Raw genomic sequence first — 19,563 nt, forward strand, 5'->3', positions numbered from 1 at the left:
GGTTTTTGAGCCCGCAGGTTACGCCTTCAAACCACGACTCACGACTTTGTAGTGTTCCGGGCAAAGTCACGCCAAACTGCCTGAGCGCAAGGAACTGTGGTAGCTAAACAAAGCATGGCGGACCGTATGGGGCTTATGCTCATTTACAATCATTTCTATCTCCATAGGTGACATTCTTAAAGCAAAATTACAAAAATGGGTCATGACATGAGAAATCTTTTGAAATTTAAGAGGTCTTTGTACCATTAAAACATCTTGCAAGTTTCATAAAACGTCCTCTTTATAAACAAAGCATTTATTAAATCAAGCTCCTAAAACAGATCACACAGGCAAATACATTTGCATGTGACTAGATTCAGTCGCTTAATGGCTGATATTTGCCTATACTGGATTTTAGTGTTGCATTACATCAAACCCATTATAATCACTGACGCTGTCTACACTGGATACAGTGTACAGATGCGCATTCAGTTTCTGACATTATCCACGCACTTGAGTCTGTCAGACTAATGGAAGAGTCAAAGAACGTTTGTTTTGGCATGTCCAGTTTATACAGCTCTTTTGCGTCTCTGTACAGAATTCAGAAAAATCCAAGCATTGGAAACAAGTGGATCATTTTTTTTAATGGTGTCCCGGATCACGTCCGAGGATTTAAATGTTTATTCGGAGCATTTCGTTTTGTAAACGAGCCACGGTGTAATGCAGAGTTTTCAAATAAACTTTTGAAAAATGAAGCAGCCAACTGTATTGGATCTAACAGCAGCTGCTTCACAAACCGTACTGTAAGTAAATGTGGCTTTGTCTGTAAATGACTATGTTTACATGTGCTCCAATTATGCGATTATTTCTAATAATCAGAATAATGAAAACTGCATGCAAACTGGAGTGAAGAGTTCTGCTCATGTCATGTAAACATCTTACTGTTACATCGACATTAAGACCTTTCTCTGATTATTAGAAATAATCGCATTATTGGTGCACATGTAAGCGTAGTCAGGGATGTGTATATATATTTTAAAATATTTTGAATATTTCAAATAATAATAAAAAAATATGTCATGACCCCTTTAAGATATTAAGTCCTGTTTACTGAAAAATTCATCACAGTGAGTTTGTTTAAAACATGAAATATATATATATATATATATTTGTCAGTGGGGTAAGAAAATAATCTTGTATTTTCTTTGAATTAAGTTTATTTTTTGGACCCCACTTATAGATGTTTTTTCTTGTTTTAAGCACAAACTCGCTTAGTTTTGATGACCTTTTCAGAATACTAGACTTAATATGTGAAATCTTGTTGCTAAATGTAAATGTATCTTGATTTAAAAAAATGTAGGTCATTTTAATGGTAAACAAGACAAAAATACTGAGCAAGTACATGTTTGGCTGTGATGGGACAGAAATTTCGATATGTATCTCACTTTTTCTTGGGCCTTCCTTTCCGTCTGTAATCTGCAGCTTTAGTGGGCGGCATCTAATAAATAACTTCCTGTGGCGGGTCAGCATTGCGGAAGCAGTGACATGTTCAGACACTGAGGCTTTGTGCAATGAATGGACACAGAAGACTGTCAAACAAGACCAGAATTGTTCTCGATGTGTGACCAGACATAGCTCCATCTATTGTCAGTAGTGCTGACGCAGGGTAAACGTTTGCCAAGCGGTGCAGTCAGACTACATTAACCTACAGTGGCAGGATTATGGCGGTCTACGTCCTTGTGCACGCGGGTTATGCAGCGCTAGAAAAAGGAAAAGGGAATGCTGATCCACATTAAACCATAGTCATGTTCCTCGCTTTCATTTTGCATGTTCAGGGTTTTTTTTTTAGGGTTGCAATGTTGTGTAAGGGCCAAATATTAGTTGATTATTTAGCCCCAGTGTTAATGTTGTAGCTAGTTTGAAATATAAATTGGATATTTAATTTTTATACACTACTGTTCAAAAGTTTTGAGTCTGTAAGATTTTGTAACGTTTTTAACATAAGTCTCGAATACTCACTAAGCAACATTAATATGATCAAAAACACACTAAATAACTCAAGAAACACTCTTTTTTTTCTAAATATTGCTATTGAAAATTGTCTATATTCTACCTTATTTTCTTCTCGCACTGCCTCTCTACAGCGTTACGGTGACAGAGAGCGTATCCACCTCAGTGATGACCTCTGGCGGGATGGGAGAGGGGGACGAGGAGGAACAGGCCCTGCTGGAGCGCCTGGCTAAGAGAGAGGAGCGCAGGCAGAGGAGGATGAAGGAGGCGCTGGACAGACAGGAGGATGAGGACACCAGCCAAACCTCAGAAAGTAGCGTTGGTCTGCGGCGCGACCGAAGCTACGAGGCAGAGGAGGAGCACAACAGCAAGGAGATGGAGAAAGAGGAGGAGAAACAGGTGGAAGAGGAGGAGGTGGCTGTGGAGGAAAAGCCACGGAGGTCTTATTTGAGAGAACAGGTGTGCATTTCTTTTCTTATGGTTTGTTAGACCACAAGAACTTGCCTTTTTGGTTTGTTTATGGCATACAACTTTGTTCACCTGTAGGAGTCCGTTGAGGAAATATCTAAAATACTTGATGAGGTATGATGTGTTTTTCCCTCCAAAATGGTTTTTTTTCTCTCTCATTTGATGCAACAAAGCATGTGACTGCAGTTCCATTCATAGGACAATAATGAGCAAGATGCTGTGCCTTCTTCCGAAGTGCGTGAGGTGATTTTAAATGAAGACGTAGATGATTCCGCAGTTGTTTCGGGGACGGATGTGGAAAATGGCACCGCAGAACTCACTGCAGGTGTACACGAAGAAAAGAATGAGATAGAGGGATTGACAGAGAATGGAGAGGATGAAATGAGAGAGGCAGAAAACTTTGAGAAATATGAGACAGAGATTTCAGAAAATGATGAGTGTTTGGTAAGAGATTAGTTGTGTTTTGAGCTCTGCATAAGGATGGATGGTTTAGATTTTGGGTGAGAGACGAACAGAATTGTTTATTCGTAAAGACCTCATGAAATCAAAGGTTTGTAATGTTTAGTCTGAAACTTTTAGCACAAATATGCATTTAAATAAGTCTTTTGCTGCCTTCCGGTCAAAACCGAATGTCTTGATATCGCCGCGTTCATATGCTTACACAAATTTGTCGCTGTCAGGTGGAAACCTTGGATCTCCATAAAACTTTACTTTTTAGGAAATGGAAAAAACAGTATTTTTAAAATGATTAAACACTATGTTGTCAAAGTTGTTATTGTGGATTGTTATATGGTCGTACACCTGCTTGTGTCATTATATTATTAACATTTTACCAAATTCAAGCTCCAAATGGAGGTTTTTGACCAGTGAATTTCTGAGAATTTTGGACATGCGTGTTTTGTCTGTCATTTAGAATGGCCGAATCTGAGGCAGCAAGTGCATCGCATCACGTTTTCATCAACTTACAGATTATAACTTTTACTGTAGCTATGTGGGTGCACAGTATTTTCTGTCATTTGGCCCATTAGCCTTTATATATAAAGTGTTTTTTGTGAAAGAAAACGTTATACTTATTTAAACAACCAGTTCTTTATTAACCCTTGTATTGCAAACAAGCAGAGACGGTCCAAACTGTGTGCGCACTTCTTTCAAGATTGAAGCAGATTTGAAGATAGATTTAATAAATCTATACAAAAATGTAATGAGATTCAAAGTATCTGCCTGACAGCGGTTGTGTAATGCTCAGTAAATTATGTATAAACAAAAAGTGCCAATGCTAGCATTTATTTATCAGGTGTACTGTTATCAACACAGAAGATAATTTATCATGTTTTGGCTCATTGATGCATTTTGTTTGCTTAAAGGGAGTTTTTATCATTGACTGTGGACATCCGAGTGCCACCATGTTCTCATGACATATTATGATCTCGCTAAGGTCAGGTTCAAATGTTTACGCCTAAGTTTCAAGTTGAAAGTTCACCTTCCAGTGCCATTCTTTTGCAATTTATAGTTAGGAAGTTTGAGTTGAATGGAGAGCATATTTACACTCACCTAAAGGATTATTAGGAACACCTGTTCAATTTCTCATTAATGCAATTATCTAATCAACCAATCACATGGCAGTTGCTTCAATGCATTTAGGGGTGTGGTCCTGGTCAAGACAATCTCCTGAACTCCAAACTGAATGTCAGAATGGGAAAGAAAGGTGATTTAAGCAATTTTGAGCGTGGCATGGTTGTTGGTGCCAGACGGGCCGGTCTGAGTATTTCACAATCTGCCCAGCTACTGGGATTTTCACGCACAACCATTTCTAGGGTTTACAAAGAATGGTGTGAAAAGGGAAAAACATCTAGTATGCGGCAGTCCTGTGGGCGAAAATACCTTGTTGATGCTAGAGGTCAGAGGAGAATGGGCCGACTGATTCAAGCTGATAGAAGAGCAACTTTGACTGAAATAACCACTCGTTACAACCGAGGTATGCAGCAAAGCATTTGTGAAGCCACAACACGCACAACCTTGAGGCGGATGGGCTACAACAGCAGAAGACCCCACCGGGTACCACTCATCTTCACTACAAATAGGAAAGAGGCTACAATTTGCACGAGCTCACCAAAATTGGACAGTTGAAGACTGGAAAAATGTTGCCTGGCCTGATGAGTCTCTATTTCTGTTGAGACATTCAGATGGTAGAGTCAGAATTTGGCGTAAACAGAATGAGAACATGGATTCATCATGCCTTGTTACCACTGTGCAGGCTGGTGGTGGTGGTGTAATGGTGTGGGGGATGTTTTCTTGCCACACTTTAGGCCCCTTAGTGCCAATTGGGCATTGTTTAAATGCCACGGCCTACCTGAGAATTGTTTCTGACCATGTCCATCCCTTTATGACCACCATGTACCCATCCTCTGATGGCTACTTCCAGCAGGATAATGCACCATGTCACAAAGCTCGAATCATTTCAAATTGGTTTCTTGAACATGACAATGAGTTCACTGTACTAAATTGGCCCCTACAGTCACCAGATCTCAACCCAATAGAGCATCTTTGGAATGTGGTGGAACGGGAGCTTCGTGCCCTGGATGTGCATCCCACAAATCTCCATCAACTGCAAGATGCTATCCTATCAATATGGACATTTCTAAAGAATGCTTTCTGCACCTTGTTGAATCACGTAGAATTAAGTCAGTTCTGAAGGCGAAAGAGGGTCAAACACAGTATTAGTATGGTGTTCCTAATAATCCTTTAGGTGAGTGTATATTTATAGACAATATTGATTCATTGATTTTGTTAATTTTTATCACAGGCATAGGTATTTTGGGCCAATGAAAAAAATGACTTAATACAACCTGGCCCGGGATGGAAATAGCAAATAGTACATCATCAACTCTTCAATATTTCAATTTGAAATATGGCAACACAAAAAAGAAGTCATTTCATGGGGTCTTTAACAGCTTTTTTTTCAATTCATATCTTAGTAATTTTCATTACAGCCATAACATTTCCTCCCCAAAATCCTAAATCACTCCAGGCACTATTTGAGCACAGTGTGTAGTGTTTTCACCAGCGCGCACAAGTATCAGTGCATTTCACATTAAACAACGCAGGTTTAAAATCTGCTCAATGATCAGCGGTCACACACCGTGTGTTCACTGCTTGCTGCATGTCTGTTTGGGAGTTGATGGGTGAGTGTGTGTATACACCCCACACGTGTTCTTTTCATCATTTATCCAGCAAGTGAACCAACAGCACCCACATTTTGTTCTTCCAAAACTCTTCCAGCGCTCCGTCTCTCTCACAAGCATGCATATCACATCCACACATCACTCACTTCTTCTTGTGTGTGTACAGATGGAAGATGAAGATGTGATGAGGAAGAATAAACAACCAAATGGAGGAGTGTGTGAGGACAGCCCTCCCAAACACAAGACAGCCGAGAGGACTTTCAGGTCAGTGCTCATTATATAAACAATTAATGATTGTGTTAGGATGGTCCAGGCTTTCTTTTTCCAAACAATTTAGAGTTCCCAGAATTCCATATTTGGCAGCCTGTAGATGTGTAATGCTATGTCCCAATTTGCATACTATATGTCCTAAATAGTATTCCAAATTAGAATCAGTGTCCCAAATAGTAGTATGTTGAAATGAGTATTCCACAGATACCCGGATGGTTTCCCGTTAGAATCAGAAGTGCAGATACATGCACACTCGTATTGGACAAGGATTCAATTAAAACGACTTACATTAAAACTACAACATTGATAAAACGTGTTTAAAAAAACTACAAAAATGGCAGATGTGTGAGACCGACGGTTAAGAGAGGTTTACGTAAAGGGGTTTGAGTTAATAACAAAAAGTATCTACCCCAACGAAAATATAATTATTCAATGTTATCCACATTATATTTCATCTGCAACAGCATTGTGAACTTTGATAAAGATATGTTTGGTCATGTATGTTTGATGTATGTATGTTTAACTTTTAAATGCATCATTATGGAAACACATGAGGAGAGTTAAATTAAATAGAATGTGGAGGATTTTAACAGTGACAAGATGATTGACAGGGCAGATTAATATGTGATGCACATAATTAAGCAACAGAGCGGTCCATTAAAGAAGAAGTAGTATGCATTTATTCTGCTATAAACTCAAAAGTATGCACTTTGTCTTAACAAAAACAGTACATACTTTTGGGGCATAGTATAAGTAGGCAAATTGGGACGCAGCATAAATCTCATCATGAAAATGTCTAGGAAGTGTACTTTATTTTATTTTTGTATTTCCATTTATGTATTTTTTTGTTTACCAGTGCTTATTTTTGCTGTAGCAATTTAAACACACAAATCATATTAAATTGTGCCCCCAATTAAGATATAATTATCACATCAGACCAGTTAAAATAATAACAAATGAATATTGCAATAAATATTTACATAGTTTTCAATCTAATAGAAACTATATCCCAGGTTTTACTTATTATCCTGACTTTTTTTGTATCTTTTCTTTTCTAAAGAAATATCCAGAACATAAATGTATCCATAAATTCTTGCAAAACTCTATATAACTATACATTTTTTTCGGGACAAATATAAGCAGATTCCTTGCACCAATAACCAACAATCAATGGCTTTTTAATGCAACCTTCTGTAGACTTTTTTATCATATGCATGTGTGTGGTCACATCTAAACATTTATCTAATGTTGTAACCTTTTACACAGCAGGAAGTTGTTAAAAGCACATGAAAACAACCCTTGTGTGCAAATACAGAATGTTGAAATTATCATACAGATAAAATAATCACATTCCACATGTCTTTGTTTGTCTGTTTTTGACCTTGTTGAGATGTGAGTTATTTCTATGGTATCCAGCTATATTCACACCCTGAAGACCTTTCAGAGCTTTGCGTGATGAGGTATTTGACGCTAGTCACCTGATCTGCTGTGTCCTGAGGGCTGTTCTCAGCTGTAACTGGAGACTGTGTTACCTTAGACAGGGGTGTGCTGATTCACCAAGTCTGTGTGTGAATAGGTTGGGTTTTCTTTACACGTAAAGAACATGGATGTGTAAAGGAGTTGACAGACCCTTTAACCTGTGCGAGTAAGTATTTGTTTGTCTGTGCGACAGCCGAGGCAGCTTGCGCTCTCCTGAGGCGCCGGAAGTAGACGAGGCAGACGGCGAGGATGCTCGCTTGGAGGCCGAGAGAAAGCTGGAGGAACTGAAGAGGAGAAGAGATGAGATGGAGAGCGAGGAGTTCGAGAGGATGAGGCAGAAACAGCAAGAGGCCGAGGTGGAGTTGGAGGAGCTGAAGAGGAAGAGGGAGGAGAGGAGGAAGGTGCTGGAAGAGGAGGAGCGGCAGAGGAAGCAGGAGGAGGCCGAGAGGAAAGCCAGAGAGGAGGTGTGTTCGTTTAACGTCAATGATTCATTTCCTGGTCAGGTAACAGTTGCACTGGCGCAGCGGAATTTGCTTCAGTTCGCTTTTCTGCGAGCGGAAAATCTTGATGAGGGTCCTGTCATCAAAATTAGGTGACTCCTGTAAACACCATTTTAAAAATGATAATGTTTTTACATTATTTTAACTCATCAAAATATTTTAAGCAATTTTTTTACTTGTTATAGTTATACAAGATGAAAAATGGAATACGGTTATACATAGCATATAGCATTTAAATAGCATATGACCATAATTTAATGTCCAATGGATGTCCTTTAAGAATTAAAACCTCATATAGCAATAAAGTTCAAAGGAGAGGGGTGAATGAATAAAACTAATACTTGTACTCAACAAGGATATATTAAATTGATTAAAAGTAACAGAAAGGACATTTGCAAATAAATGCTGTTTGTTTAAACTTTTGAATGGTAGTGTATATACTATATATTTCTCTCATTACTGAAACAAATATCGATAAAAAGGGTTCAGTCTAATAAAACAAAATGGTATTTTACCCAACATTTATGTGTGCTGTCTGTATTTTAATGCTTAAAGTATCATGTTGTTAGCTTTAACAGTAATTTGATATTAGGCTGTGGTGTGAAATAACTGTTGTATACTCTCTCTCTCTCTCTCTCTCTCTCTCTCTCTCTCTCTCTCAGTATTGAATAGTTGTAATTCAAATGAATTCCACCGTTTACATTAACATTAGCGTGATCACACCCAATGTGAGTTCCACATGAGTGCACATGAGTTTCAGACTCTGGCTCTCTCAGTAGCGGGCAAGAAACACAGCCGTCCCTCCTCGTGGAGGCCCGCTCCCAGCATTGTAATGCAAATATGTTCCTTGTTCCTAATGAACAGAGGCAGTAAATGAAAAAGGACTAATTAGAGATTAGAGGGCCCCGTGCTGATGCTAGCGGGCCGTGCCAAAAAACGTGGTGTAAATAAAAAGGCTTCTTTATGATTTCTCAGCTGCTGTGGAATGCGGCCGGCTGCCAGTTCACATTACGCTTCCACAGAGAGACACGATAGACGTAGTCTTGATTTTGTTATTTTCATTTTTCATTATCATTCTCGTTTATTGCAAGAAGGACATTTTTCTGGGACATGAAGATCCCGAATCAGTCCGCTGGTTGTTTGTTTTCGAATGAAGCATACCAGTGAGGTGATGAACGTGTGTTTATTTTATTCTTCAGGAGGAGAAGAGGAGGATGAAGGAGGAGATCGAGAAGAGAAGAGCGGAGGCGGCTGAGAAAAGGCAGAAAGTGGAGGATTATGTGGACGGAGAGACCAGGAAGCCCTTTAAGTGTGTCAGTCCCAGAGGATCCTCCCTGAAGGTCAGCCGCCGCCCTCTCTCTCTCTCTCTCTCTCTCTATCCACAGCTGTCAATCACCCGACAGCATCAGCTGACTCATAGGAACACGCTGTCCCCATGAAAAAGCAATTATCTGCCATATCTTGTAAACATAATGAGGAGGAGAACAGCTTGATGATTGTGTGTTAATGCAGCTGGTGTTCACTGAAGCATGTCTGTGCTAGTTTATAGGGAATAACCCCTTTATGACAAATTTCCACGAAAATACCATAGCTGCTAGTTATTTTTTGTGCTAAAAACTGGTTTATATTAATATATGAACCACCACTGTCATCAGAAAAGGACATTTAACATGTAAACACCCTGTTTTAGGGCCCTTTCACACCTACCTTGTTTGGTCCGGATTTTCGGACTTTTCAGTTTGGTCCGAAACAAAATTACAGGTGTGAAACCTCCCCCGTACCACGGTCCGGACCAAACAGACGAAATTTGGTCAGACAAAAAGAGGTAGTCTCGGTCCGGATCAAACTGAACAAAGGTTTGGTTCGTTTCTAGTGTGAAAGCATTTTCTGTATGGTTCGCACTTTCAGACCATTTGCAGGAAGTTCCTGTTTATGTTTAAATATTTTAATGTTATTTTTAAATTTCATCTAGGCTACGTAGATTATGAAAAGTGAAAAGATGCGCAATATGTCAGAAGACAGAAGGTCACAAACATAGGCGTAATTTACGGGTGGGACGGGTGGGACATGTCCCCACCACTTTTTGCCAGGCTCGATATTGTCCCCACCACTTTTTTAAAATAATTGAAAAATAGATTGCGGAAGGTGTGTATTAAAGCAAAAGCACGATCTCCAATTCCCGGTGGGTCGCTCTGTCCGCTCATAAATTGGGCCGGCAGACTCGGCTGCTTTCTCTTCGTTTTCTCTATATGTCTATATGTGTTAAGTTACTGTGTGACTGATATAACAACACAGCACATTACACTAGATTTGAATTTAAATCAGCGCATCAGACCGTGCATTAAAAATTGCCGCTTTCTGTTGTCAGAGCGCGCACGCTCTCTCTTTAAACTCAAGTGCGTCGCGTGTACTCAGGTCGTTGCCATTGAGAAAAAAACAAACAAAACCGTCATTTAATAATGTGGGGAGAGTACGCTAATCGCGGAAGAATAAAATGGATAGTAAAAAGATGCCAGGGGGAGCTGAAAAAGCCAAGAAAAAAAAAAAAGAAAGGCATTGGAGGATGACGCAGCCAAATGTGCCAAACTTACAGATATTTTTTCAAGACAAATGAGCACACATGAACTGGCAACTCATATATAGTCAAAATACTATATAGAAAGACGTCGGGTGTGGTTACTTATGAATGGGAGAAACTGCAACGCGTAATGAATATGTCCCGCCTTCTAAGTTAAAGAGCCAATCGGTTGAATCAAAGATCCATTGGCAAATGACTGCCAATATTATAATTTTATTTATCAAATTGATACGGATATATAAATAAAAATTATAGTGCAAAAATTATATTTCTTACTGCAATACTGCATTTTTGTTTGAATGCAAACCATTTTTTAGGTTGGTCTTGGGCATAGACACCCGGGCTGTTGTGGTGCCCTACACAGCGCGTGATGCGCGTAATGGGAGCGGCGGCACTGTCCCCACCACTTTTCAAAGCAAAGTTACGCCACTGGTCACAAATGATTTTGAAAGAAATTTTGTATGATTTTGCTTAGAAAGCCTTTCTTTAATGTGAATTGTATAAATTGTATCTTAATTTTAATCAACGTTTGATCAGATAATTGCCTGGATTTAATAAATAAGAAGCAAATAGTCTATAGAAGACAATAATCGCGGGAGCGATCACATGCTTATTTGCACATGTAGCTGGAGTGCGTCTCAAATAAACGAAACTCAGCAGGCTACTTGTCTCACAAACATGAGAAATATGTGTATATAAAGCTTGAAATGTCCACTTTTAAACGTAACGAAAAGAAAATAGTCAAGCTATGCGCACTGTTCAATAGTGGCAAGATATGCGTCCTTTTTTTTGTTTTTTATTAATGCAAAAAGATACAGAGATGACATGTTTATAATACACAAGTTTGTAATACAATACACAATATACAAAATGTATCAATAATATGTTCATTGTCATCAGAATATAAAGGCTAGAAAAAAATATTTAAAGATTAAGGTAAAAGAAGAAGAAGAAGAAGAAAAGGAAAGATAGAAAAAAAGAACATAAGAACATGAGGATAAGATAATTATACATCACTTGGGTTATACAGATTAAAGTCATTACAAATTGACATCGTTTTACTTGCTTTCTTGTTTACAGAGGATGAAATAGTGTTAAGATATATCTTAAATTCTTTCAAAAAGACACAAAAAATTGGTTTGTTGTTGGTGAATTTACATTTGTGGATATAAAATTTACAAAGAAAATATATTAAATTTATAACAAAGTAAGCATTGCTTTTAGTAGAGTCACAACCATAGTAACCGAAAATAATGTCTTTTTAGAGTTATGGATATGCCTTGCTGGATATTATCATTAATAAAAGCCTCAATATTTCTCCAAAGTTGTTTAGTATAATAACATGACCAAAATAAATGATAAACAGTTTCTGTGTGGACTTGACAAAATGAACAACTAGTATCAATATTAGTTTTAAATTTCTTCATGAAATGTTTAACAGGGTCAAATTTATTTATTATTTTGAAAGACACTTCTTTTACTTTATTAGTGAGAAAGTATTTTTGATGCAAGGACCAAATCTTTTTCCAATTCGATATGCGTCTGTTCATTCATTCTTGTCAAAGACGCTGACCTCAGACGCACGTCCATTTACAAACCAATCAATGTCCAGATGCAGCCTGCATAGATGATGACGAGTGGACGCAAGTGCGTCATGTAAAGTTCTTTAGTGCGCTCGCATAATTGCAATGTGAAACCAAACCAAAACTAACCGAGCGTTTAAAATGTATCAAAACATGATCTTCGGTTCGGACCTTGGTGCGGACTTTCAGGTGTGAAAACGCCCTAAGAGACTTTATATTACTTTTATAATTTATATAATGAAACATTTTCTAATATTACGTAATAAAATGTGTGTTTATAATAATACAAGAATTTATAATACTATATAATGTAATGTAATATAATAAATTATTATAATATAATGAAGCTAAAATGTATATTTTCCCTTATAAATGTATAAAAATACACATGCTCTTTCCCTTATACATAAATAATAATAGAATAGAATAGAATGGAACAGAATGAACCCTAAAATGTATATGTTCCCTTATAGTTGTATAAAAATATGCATACACTTTCCCTTATACATAAATAATAGAATAGAATAGAGGCTACCATGCTCATTTGTTATTTAATAACTGTAATAATTATGGTATTTTGGTGTAAACGGTGCATCAGATGCACATTCTGAAATCGTGCTGAAAGACTTTCCCTCCTATTTATCATATGCAGATGATACGTTCAGAGATCTGCTTTGTCATCATGTACACTGTATGTATTGCATGCTGCGTGATGTATTTGTGTGATTTTTAACTCCTGTTGTGTGGGTAGTTGCATTAGTTTGATATTGAACTGATGTAATATCAGCCATGATACAGGTTATCGACTGTAACAAAATAATAATTGAATTCCTATCAGATTTTCATCATTTCAATATCTATTTTTAATATCAATATTGTATTTGATGCCGTACATCTCATTTTCCCGCGTGCTTTGGATACGGGTTTCCTGCTGTCAGTGGTTTCGAAGTCAGTTCTTTTCTTCACTTCCCTTTGGAATCTATCTTTTTCCAAAAATACAAAATGGCGCGTTAGTGTTTCTGTGAGATAAAGCTGAGCTGCTCTCTTCAAGACGTGAACTCTAGGGGGACGCAGGAAGACCATTAGACTAATAGGATTACTGTAACCACATTCTAACGGAGCCGTTTCAAACACGCCTGAGAATGGGGAATTTCCTGCTGAGGAGTATTTTAGGAACTCCCACATTCGGTTGAGGGGGGAAGTGGATTTTTATCAAGATACTTTTGGGGTTTGTATGTGTGTTGTCTGTGTGGTTTTTGTTGTTGCTTCACGGGAACACTTTCCCCCCTCTTAGCCCTGTTGTCATATATCATAAACACAGGCCACGGTTCCCACAGAGAGAGAGAGAGAGAGAGAGCTGAAAAGGGCCCTGCTTTTCCTGGCCCCGTGACAGTTTCATACCGAAAAGAACAGGCTAGTCTCTTGCCTCTCAGAATAGCCAAGTCCGACAGACAGCTTGCATCTGTGTGTGTGTTTTATGTGTGTGTTCCTCATGACCAAAGCAGTGACCTTTGTTAAATCTATCCATTGTTTGATTTCTCTTTCCAGATCGGTGAGAGGGCAGAATTTCTCAACAGATCAGCACAAAAGAGGTGATCACTTCTTCTTTTATTCCTTGTGACCTTTCATGAAAACATGTTATTCAACTTACCTCCTAAGCACAAATGTGTCCAAAAAATAAGATTAATTACATAAATGAATAATCTGAACTATTTAGAGTACTTTTGGGTAGGTCAAAAGAATATCCCTGTTCCAAAACAAGTTAAGCTCTTTCTACAGCATTTGTGGCACGTTGTTGATTACCACAGACAATTATGTTGACTCGTCCCTCAGTTTGTGAAAACAAGTATACATGCCGTGATAGCAGAAATCTATCAATCTATCTATCTATCTATCTATCTATCTATCTATCTATCTATCTATCTATCTATCTATCTATCTATCTATCTATCTATCTATCTATCTATCTATCTATCTATCTATCTATCTATCTATCTATCTATCTATCTATCTATCTATCCATCTGTCTGTCTCTCTGCCTGTTTCTCTGTATATCTATCTATCCATCCATCCATCCATCCATCCATCATCTTCATCTATACATCTGTCTATCTATCTGTCTGTCTGTCTCTGTACATCTATCTGTCCATCTATATGTATCTATCTATCTGTCCGTCCATCCATCCATCCATCCGTCTATCTATCTATCTGTCTGTTTGTTTGTCTATGTCTGTCTGTATGTCTGTCTGTGTGTCTGTATCTGTCTGTTCATCTATCTGTCCATCCATCCATCCATCCACAAATGATTTATTTGTCACACATGATCTGTTGTCATTTTAATTGGCAGTTCATTTTAATCGATAATATTTCATTGTGAAAATTATGCTTATAAATACCAGCATGAGCTGACGTGTGTGTGTGTGTGTGTGTGTGTGTGTGTGTGTGTGTGTGTGTGTGTGTGTGTGTGTGTGTGTGTGTGTGTGTGTGTGTGTGTGTGTGTGTGTGTGTGTGTGTGTGTGTGTGTGTGTGTGTGTGTGTGTGTGTGTGTGTGTGTGTGTGTGTGTGTGTGTGTGTGTGTGTGTGTGTGTGTGTGTGTGTGTGTGTGTGTGTGTGTGTGTGTGTGTGTGTGTGTGTGTGTGTGTGTGTGTGTGTGTGTGTGTGTGTGTGTGTGTGTGTGTGTGTGTGTGTGTGTGTGTGTGTGTGTGTGTGTGTGTGTGTGTGTGTGTGTGTGTGTGTGTGTGTGTGTGTGTGTGTGTGTGTGTGTGTGTGTGTGTGTGTGTGTGTGTGTGTGTGTGTGTGTGTGTGTGTGTGTGTGTGTGTGTGTGTGTCAGTTCTGTGAAGGCATCTCACGCTCCTGTGGTGTCCAAGATTGATAACAGATTAGAGCAGTACACCACTGCAGTGCAGGTGAGTCCTACATCATCGTCTCTCAAACTGAACACAGGCAAAAGATAAATCTAAATTAAACACAGGATACCAGAAGACAGCAAAGTGTAATCTCTGCCTTTCCTTTCTGCCTCGCTCTCTCTGTTCAGAGCAACAAGGAGGTCAGATCTCCCAGATCAGCTGCCATAGATCTTCCTATGGTGACGGACGGTATTCGCAACATCAAGAGCATGTGGGAAAAGGGGAATGTCTTCGGCTCTGGTGGAAGCCCAGCGTCAACCAATAAGGTTTGTGATGTTCATTTACATAGACTGATGGGTGGGGGAAGGGACCCCATTTTTCCTCTTGGACTCATTTCCTGTCCAACGTCACATACTGAACTTTAACCTTAAAGGGTGTGTTTTCTTCCGCCCCATACAGGATGCAGCTGGGATAAAGGTGGGCGTGGCTGGCCGCATTAACGATTGGTTGAATAAAACTCCAGAGACGGGCAAAATGTCAGGAGGAAGACCGGCGGTAAGCCTTTGACCCTGTCTATTACACCCTTGAGCCCTGCGTGCATTAGATCAGAGAGCGAGGAGTCTTGTTGTCTGGCACCACCTAGTGGTAATGATTCTACGCAAAGGGAAATAATACATAGCACTGAACTAAACCAGGTGTTGAAAACATAAGAAAGAGATTCATGGGAGATTGTGTTAATTTGAGTCATTTTTACATACAAATGACTATTTCTGTAATCACATATAAGGTATAAAAGGGGTGGTTGTATTCAGGCTTTCTCTTATTTACAGTCCTTCATCGCTGATTGACTGTTTATTTTAAAACTCTGGCTTCAATGTTCAAATATAAATGTAATATGAAAGGATGCTATAAATATATTTAAGTGTACAAATATCTGTTAACTTAAAAAAGAAGTCTAGTTATCTGTGAAGTAGTTCAGAATTTGAACTTCGATATGGGAGTCAAAGTACTGAGTTCCCTGTATGTCAGTGTAGTTACAGACTATGACAAGTCTTTGGTAAATTAAGCAAATATTTGTATCTAAATTCACTCATTATAAGTAGTTACAATTGTAACCACAACTGTTTTGCATTTAAAATTTTCCCCTGTTTACAGAAAAATTGACATGCTGTGTTCATTTCTGGGTACTTTTCCTCATCCGGGGAGTGGTTTCGACACAGTTTCGCATTTTAGAAACCAGGATAAGGTTACAGTGGGAGTTTACACCTCATTTACGATCGCCCATAGTGTTAGCATAATGGAACTGACCTTTGACCTGTTGCTCAAGTACTAAACCTATGGGTCCACTCTGATCTCAATTATACTAGTCTTTTTACCACGACTGTTTAATAATAACAGACAATAGACAAAATTCACTAAAGAATTTTTAAATGCCACTTTTGTTGTTGTTGCACAAAAATGTTTTACATTTTTTAATTGTTCATTTATTAGTAAAATTAATCAACTTTACAAAACATCTTCTTACCATTTTTTCACAGGCTCCAAATGCTTCATATGCTTCATAATTAGTATATTTTTATGATATATATATATGATCTTTGACCTCACCTTGGCCTTCACAGTTTTTTTCCTGTCATTCTCTCTTTCTCTTCCACTGTTACTGTAGATTTCCCTTTGCTTCTTCCCCTGGGCTTCTTTTCTCTGCTCTCTCTTCTGCTCTCTCTCTCACTGCTGAATATCAGGTATGTCCCTTCCCTCCAAGTATGCTTCCCTGCCTTGGTGGACACTGGCATCCCTTATGTCATTTCTGTCGGATTGACGTGCATGTACATGTGTTTGCATGAGTTGAGTAGTTCAGGGCCATCTCGCGAGTGATATTACACCACCCCTTTCTCCTCCTGCAGGACCTGAAACCAGGTGACGTGACCAGCAAACGCAGTCTATGGGAAAACAAAGGGTCCCCTGCTACCAAGGTAACCAAATACAGTTTATTTTTTTCCCAATCAGCCCGACTCTCTCTCTCTCTTTGTTACATACACATAACATTTTTCATATGCCCCTGGAGAATGAATTAATAAAGCACTTATGTGTCCAAACAACAGGCTGTGGGTATTTTATAACCCTTCAGGCATGCCATTAGGACTCTGGAGACAGTAACAGTCATAACACCACTCTAGCATGATATCTGCAGTATAATCCTGGAGAATAACATTGCCATAACATTGCCTGTGTGTTTTGTGTTTTAAGCCATCTCCTTGCTAATTGTCTACAGATCTGACCACCTTGAGGAGGTAAATGTTACTTTATCACATAGGAATGTACAGTGTTTGATGAGGCACACTTAATGCATTTATCACAAGATGGCTTAGGAACTGCGATTGGCTTTTTTTTTTTCGTTTCTTCACGGAGCTTCTCTCACACTCTTGCTCACTGCCACGAGAGCAGGCGGCTGGTTTGCAAGGAAGTGCTTGAAAGACCTGAAGTCACCAGGAGCAACTGTTGCACTTTTTGACCTTATGTTAAGCTCCGTCCACCTTGATTACCATTGCTCACTCAGACAAGCATTGCGTAGATTCTAATAGGAAAGAACTGGATATGTTCATGAACAGTGAAAAAAAATGTCCCCAGTAAGATGTGCTCATGAAGTGGAAAAAAAGCAAATTGCAAATGCCACTTTAAACAACCACACAAAACACCCTAGCAACTCCCTAGCAAACATCCGGGAATCCTTAGCAACTCCCTAGAAACCTCCCAGAATAGCAACACGTATACCCCTTTTCCACCGAGGCAGTGCTGGTGCTGGTTCGGAGCCAGAGCCTAGTTTCAAATATTTCCACACCCAAAGCACCAGCTCTGAACCAGGAAAAGTGGTTCTTAAGTAGCATCAAAACATTGCTGGTCTAGAAGTAAGAACCGCTTGCATCAAGATTCAAGATTCAAGATTCAAGAGTTTTATTTGTCACATACACAGTTATATACACAATATACAACTGGCAGTGAAATGTAAACAGGTCCGCTCCATGGACAGTGCAAATAACAGTTACAAGAAATTAAATAGAAATAGAATAAAGTTAGAATAAAAAGTATTAACATAAGTAGAATTATAAATAAATCAAGTAAAAGATAAAAATAGGAAATAAGATAAAAATAAAAATATAAAAAATATGTGGATGATAAGTGAGATAAACTGTAGACTTAAAAATAAGTGGTTAACATAAAATATATAATATGTATATATAAAGAAGTATAATGTGCAAGGTTTATTACAGGTTGTTACGCAGTAACAATAGGGACGTAAAGTAAAGTGCAGTGCAATTGCAGTATGTGGATGTTAATGTTGAAAGACCGTATGTTTATGCGTGTGCGGGGGTGAAGTGAGTCACGTGACTGAGTTCAGGAGTCTGATGGCCTGGGGGAAGAAACTCCTCCTGAGTCTTTCAGTCTTTGCCATCAGGCTACGGAAGCGCTTACCAGATGGCAGCAGGGTGAAGTGAGAGTTTGCAGGGTGATTAATGTCTCTGATGATTTTAGTAGCTCTACCTCTGCAGCGTTTGGTGAAGATGTCCTGCAGAGACGGGAGAGCTGAGCCTGAGATGCGCTCGGATAAGCGCACCACTCTTTGCAGGGCTTTGCAGTCGTGACTGGTGCTGTTCCCGTACCACGCTGTGATGCACTGAGTCAGGACACTTTCTATCGCCCCTCGATAGAAAGTTTTCAGGATGGCTGGTGAAACCCTGAATTTCCTCAGCTGGCGCAGGTGGTACAGTCTTTGCCTGGCTTTTTTCACCTGTGTCTGGATGTGTGTAGTCCAGGTCAGATCCTCGGAGATGTTCACACCCAGGTATTTGAAGCTGCTCACTCTCTCTACCGGTGTCCCGCTGATCATGAGAGGGGAGTATGACCGATGCTGTCTCTTCCTGAAGTCCACAATCAGTTCTTTGGTCTTGTTAACATTCAGAGAGAGACAGTTGTCCTGGCACCATGATGTCAGTTGCTCCACTTCGTCCAAGTATACCGTCTCATTGTTGTTGGAGATGAGACCCAGGACAACAGTATCATCAGCAAACTTGATGATCGAGGTGGAGCTGTGTGTGGACAAACAGTCATGGGTGTAGAGAGAGTAGAGCAGGGGACTCAGCACACAGCCCTGTGGAGCTCCAACACTCAGGGTGATGGAGGTGGAGGTGAACTGGCCTACTCTCACCGCCTGGGGTCTGCCAGTGAGGAAATCTTCAATCCAGAGGCAGAGAGAAGAATTCAGGCCTAGATCCAGGAGTTTGTGTGTTAGCTTAATGGGAACTATGGTGTTAAAGGCTGAGCTATAGTCAATAAATAGCAGCCTGACATAGTTCCCACTTTTGCTGTCGATGTGAGTGAGGCAGGAGTGAAGGACGTGAGAAATGGCATCTTCAGTCGATCTATTGGGACGATAGGCAAACTGAAGAGGGTCCAAAGTGTCAGGAATGGAGGAGCAAATGTTGTTTTTAATGAGTCTCTCAAAGACCTTCATGACTAAAGATGTGAGAGCCACTGGACGATAGTCATTTAGGCAAGAGGGTTTACTGATCTTAGGTACAGGGATGATGGAGGATCGTTTGAAGGAGGTGGGGACAACAGATGTAGCAAGGGACTCGTTGAATATGGATGTAAAGAGCCCTGCGAGCTGA

The 19,563-nt window shown here is 39.3% G+C and overlaps 1 protein-coding gene across 1 annotated transcript in view; it reads left to right on the forward strand.

Moving 5' to 3' along the window:
• cald1a (caldesmon 1a) overlaps positions 1–19,563 on the forward strand; it is a 65,788-nt gene that overhangs the window by 39,399 nt on the left and 6,826 nt on the right. The window contains 13 exon segments of the mRNA XM_079817666.1: positions 2,124–2,448; positions 2,536–2,571; positions 2,656–2,901; positions 5,806–5,903; positions 7,582–7,852; positions 9,088–9,228; positions 13,598–13,641; positions 14,881–14,956; positions 15,085–15,222; positions 15,356–15,451; positions 16,563–16,579; positions 16,581–16,638; positions 16,801–16,869. Of these exon segments, the coding sequence (XP_079673792.1) occupies positions 2,124–2,448; positions 2,536–2,571; positions 2,656–2,901; positions 5,806–5,903; positions 7,582–7,852; positions 9,088–9,228; positions 13,598–13,641; positions 14,881–14,956; positions 15,085–15,222; positions 15,356–15,451; positions 16,563–16,579; positions 16,581–16,638; positions 16,801–16,869 (1,615 nt within the window).

This window comes from Gobio gobio (genome assembly GCF_949357685.1).
Source record: "Gobio gobio genome assembly, chromosome: 5".
NCBI classification, from domain to species: Eukaryota; Metazoa; Chordata; class Actinopteri; order Cypriniformes; family Gobionidae; genus Gobio; species Gobio gobio.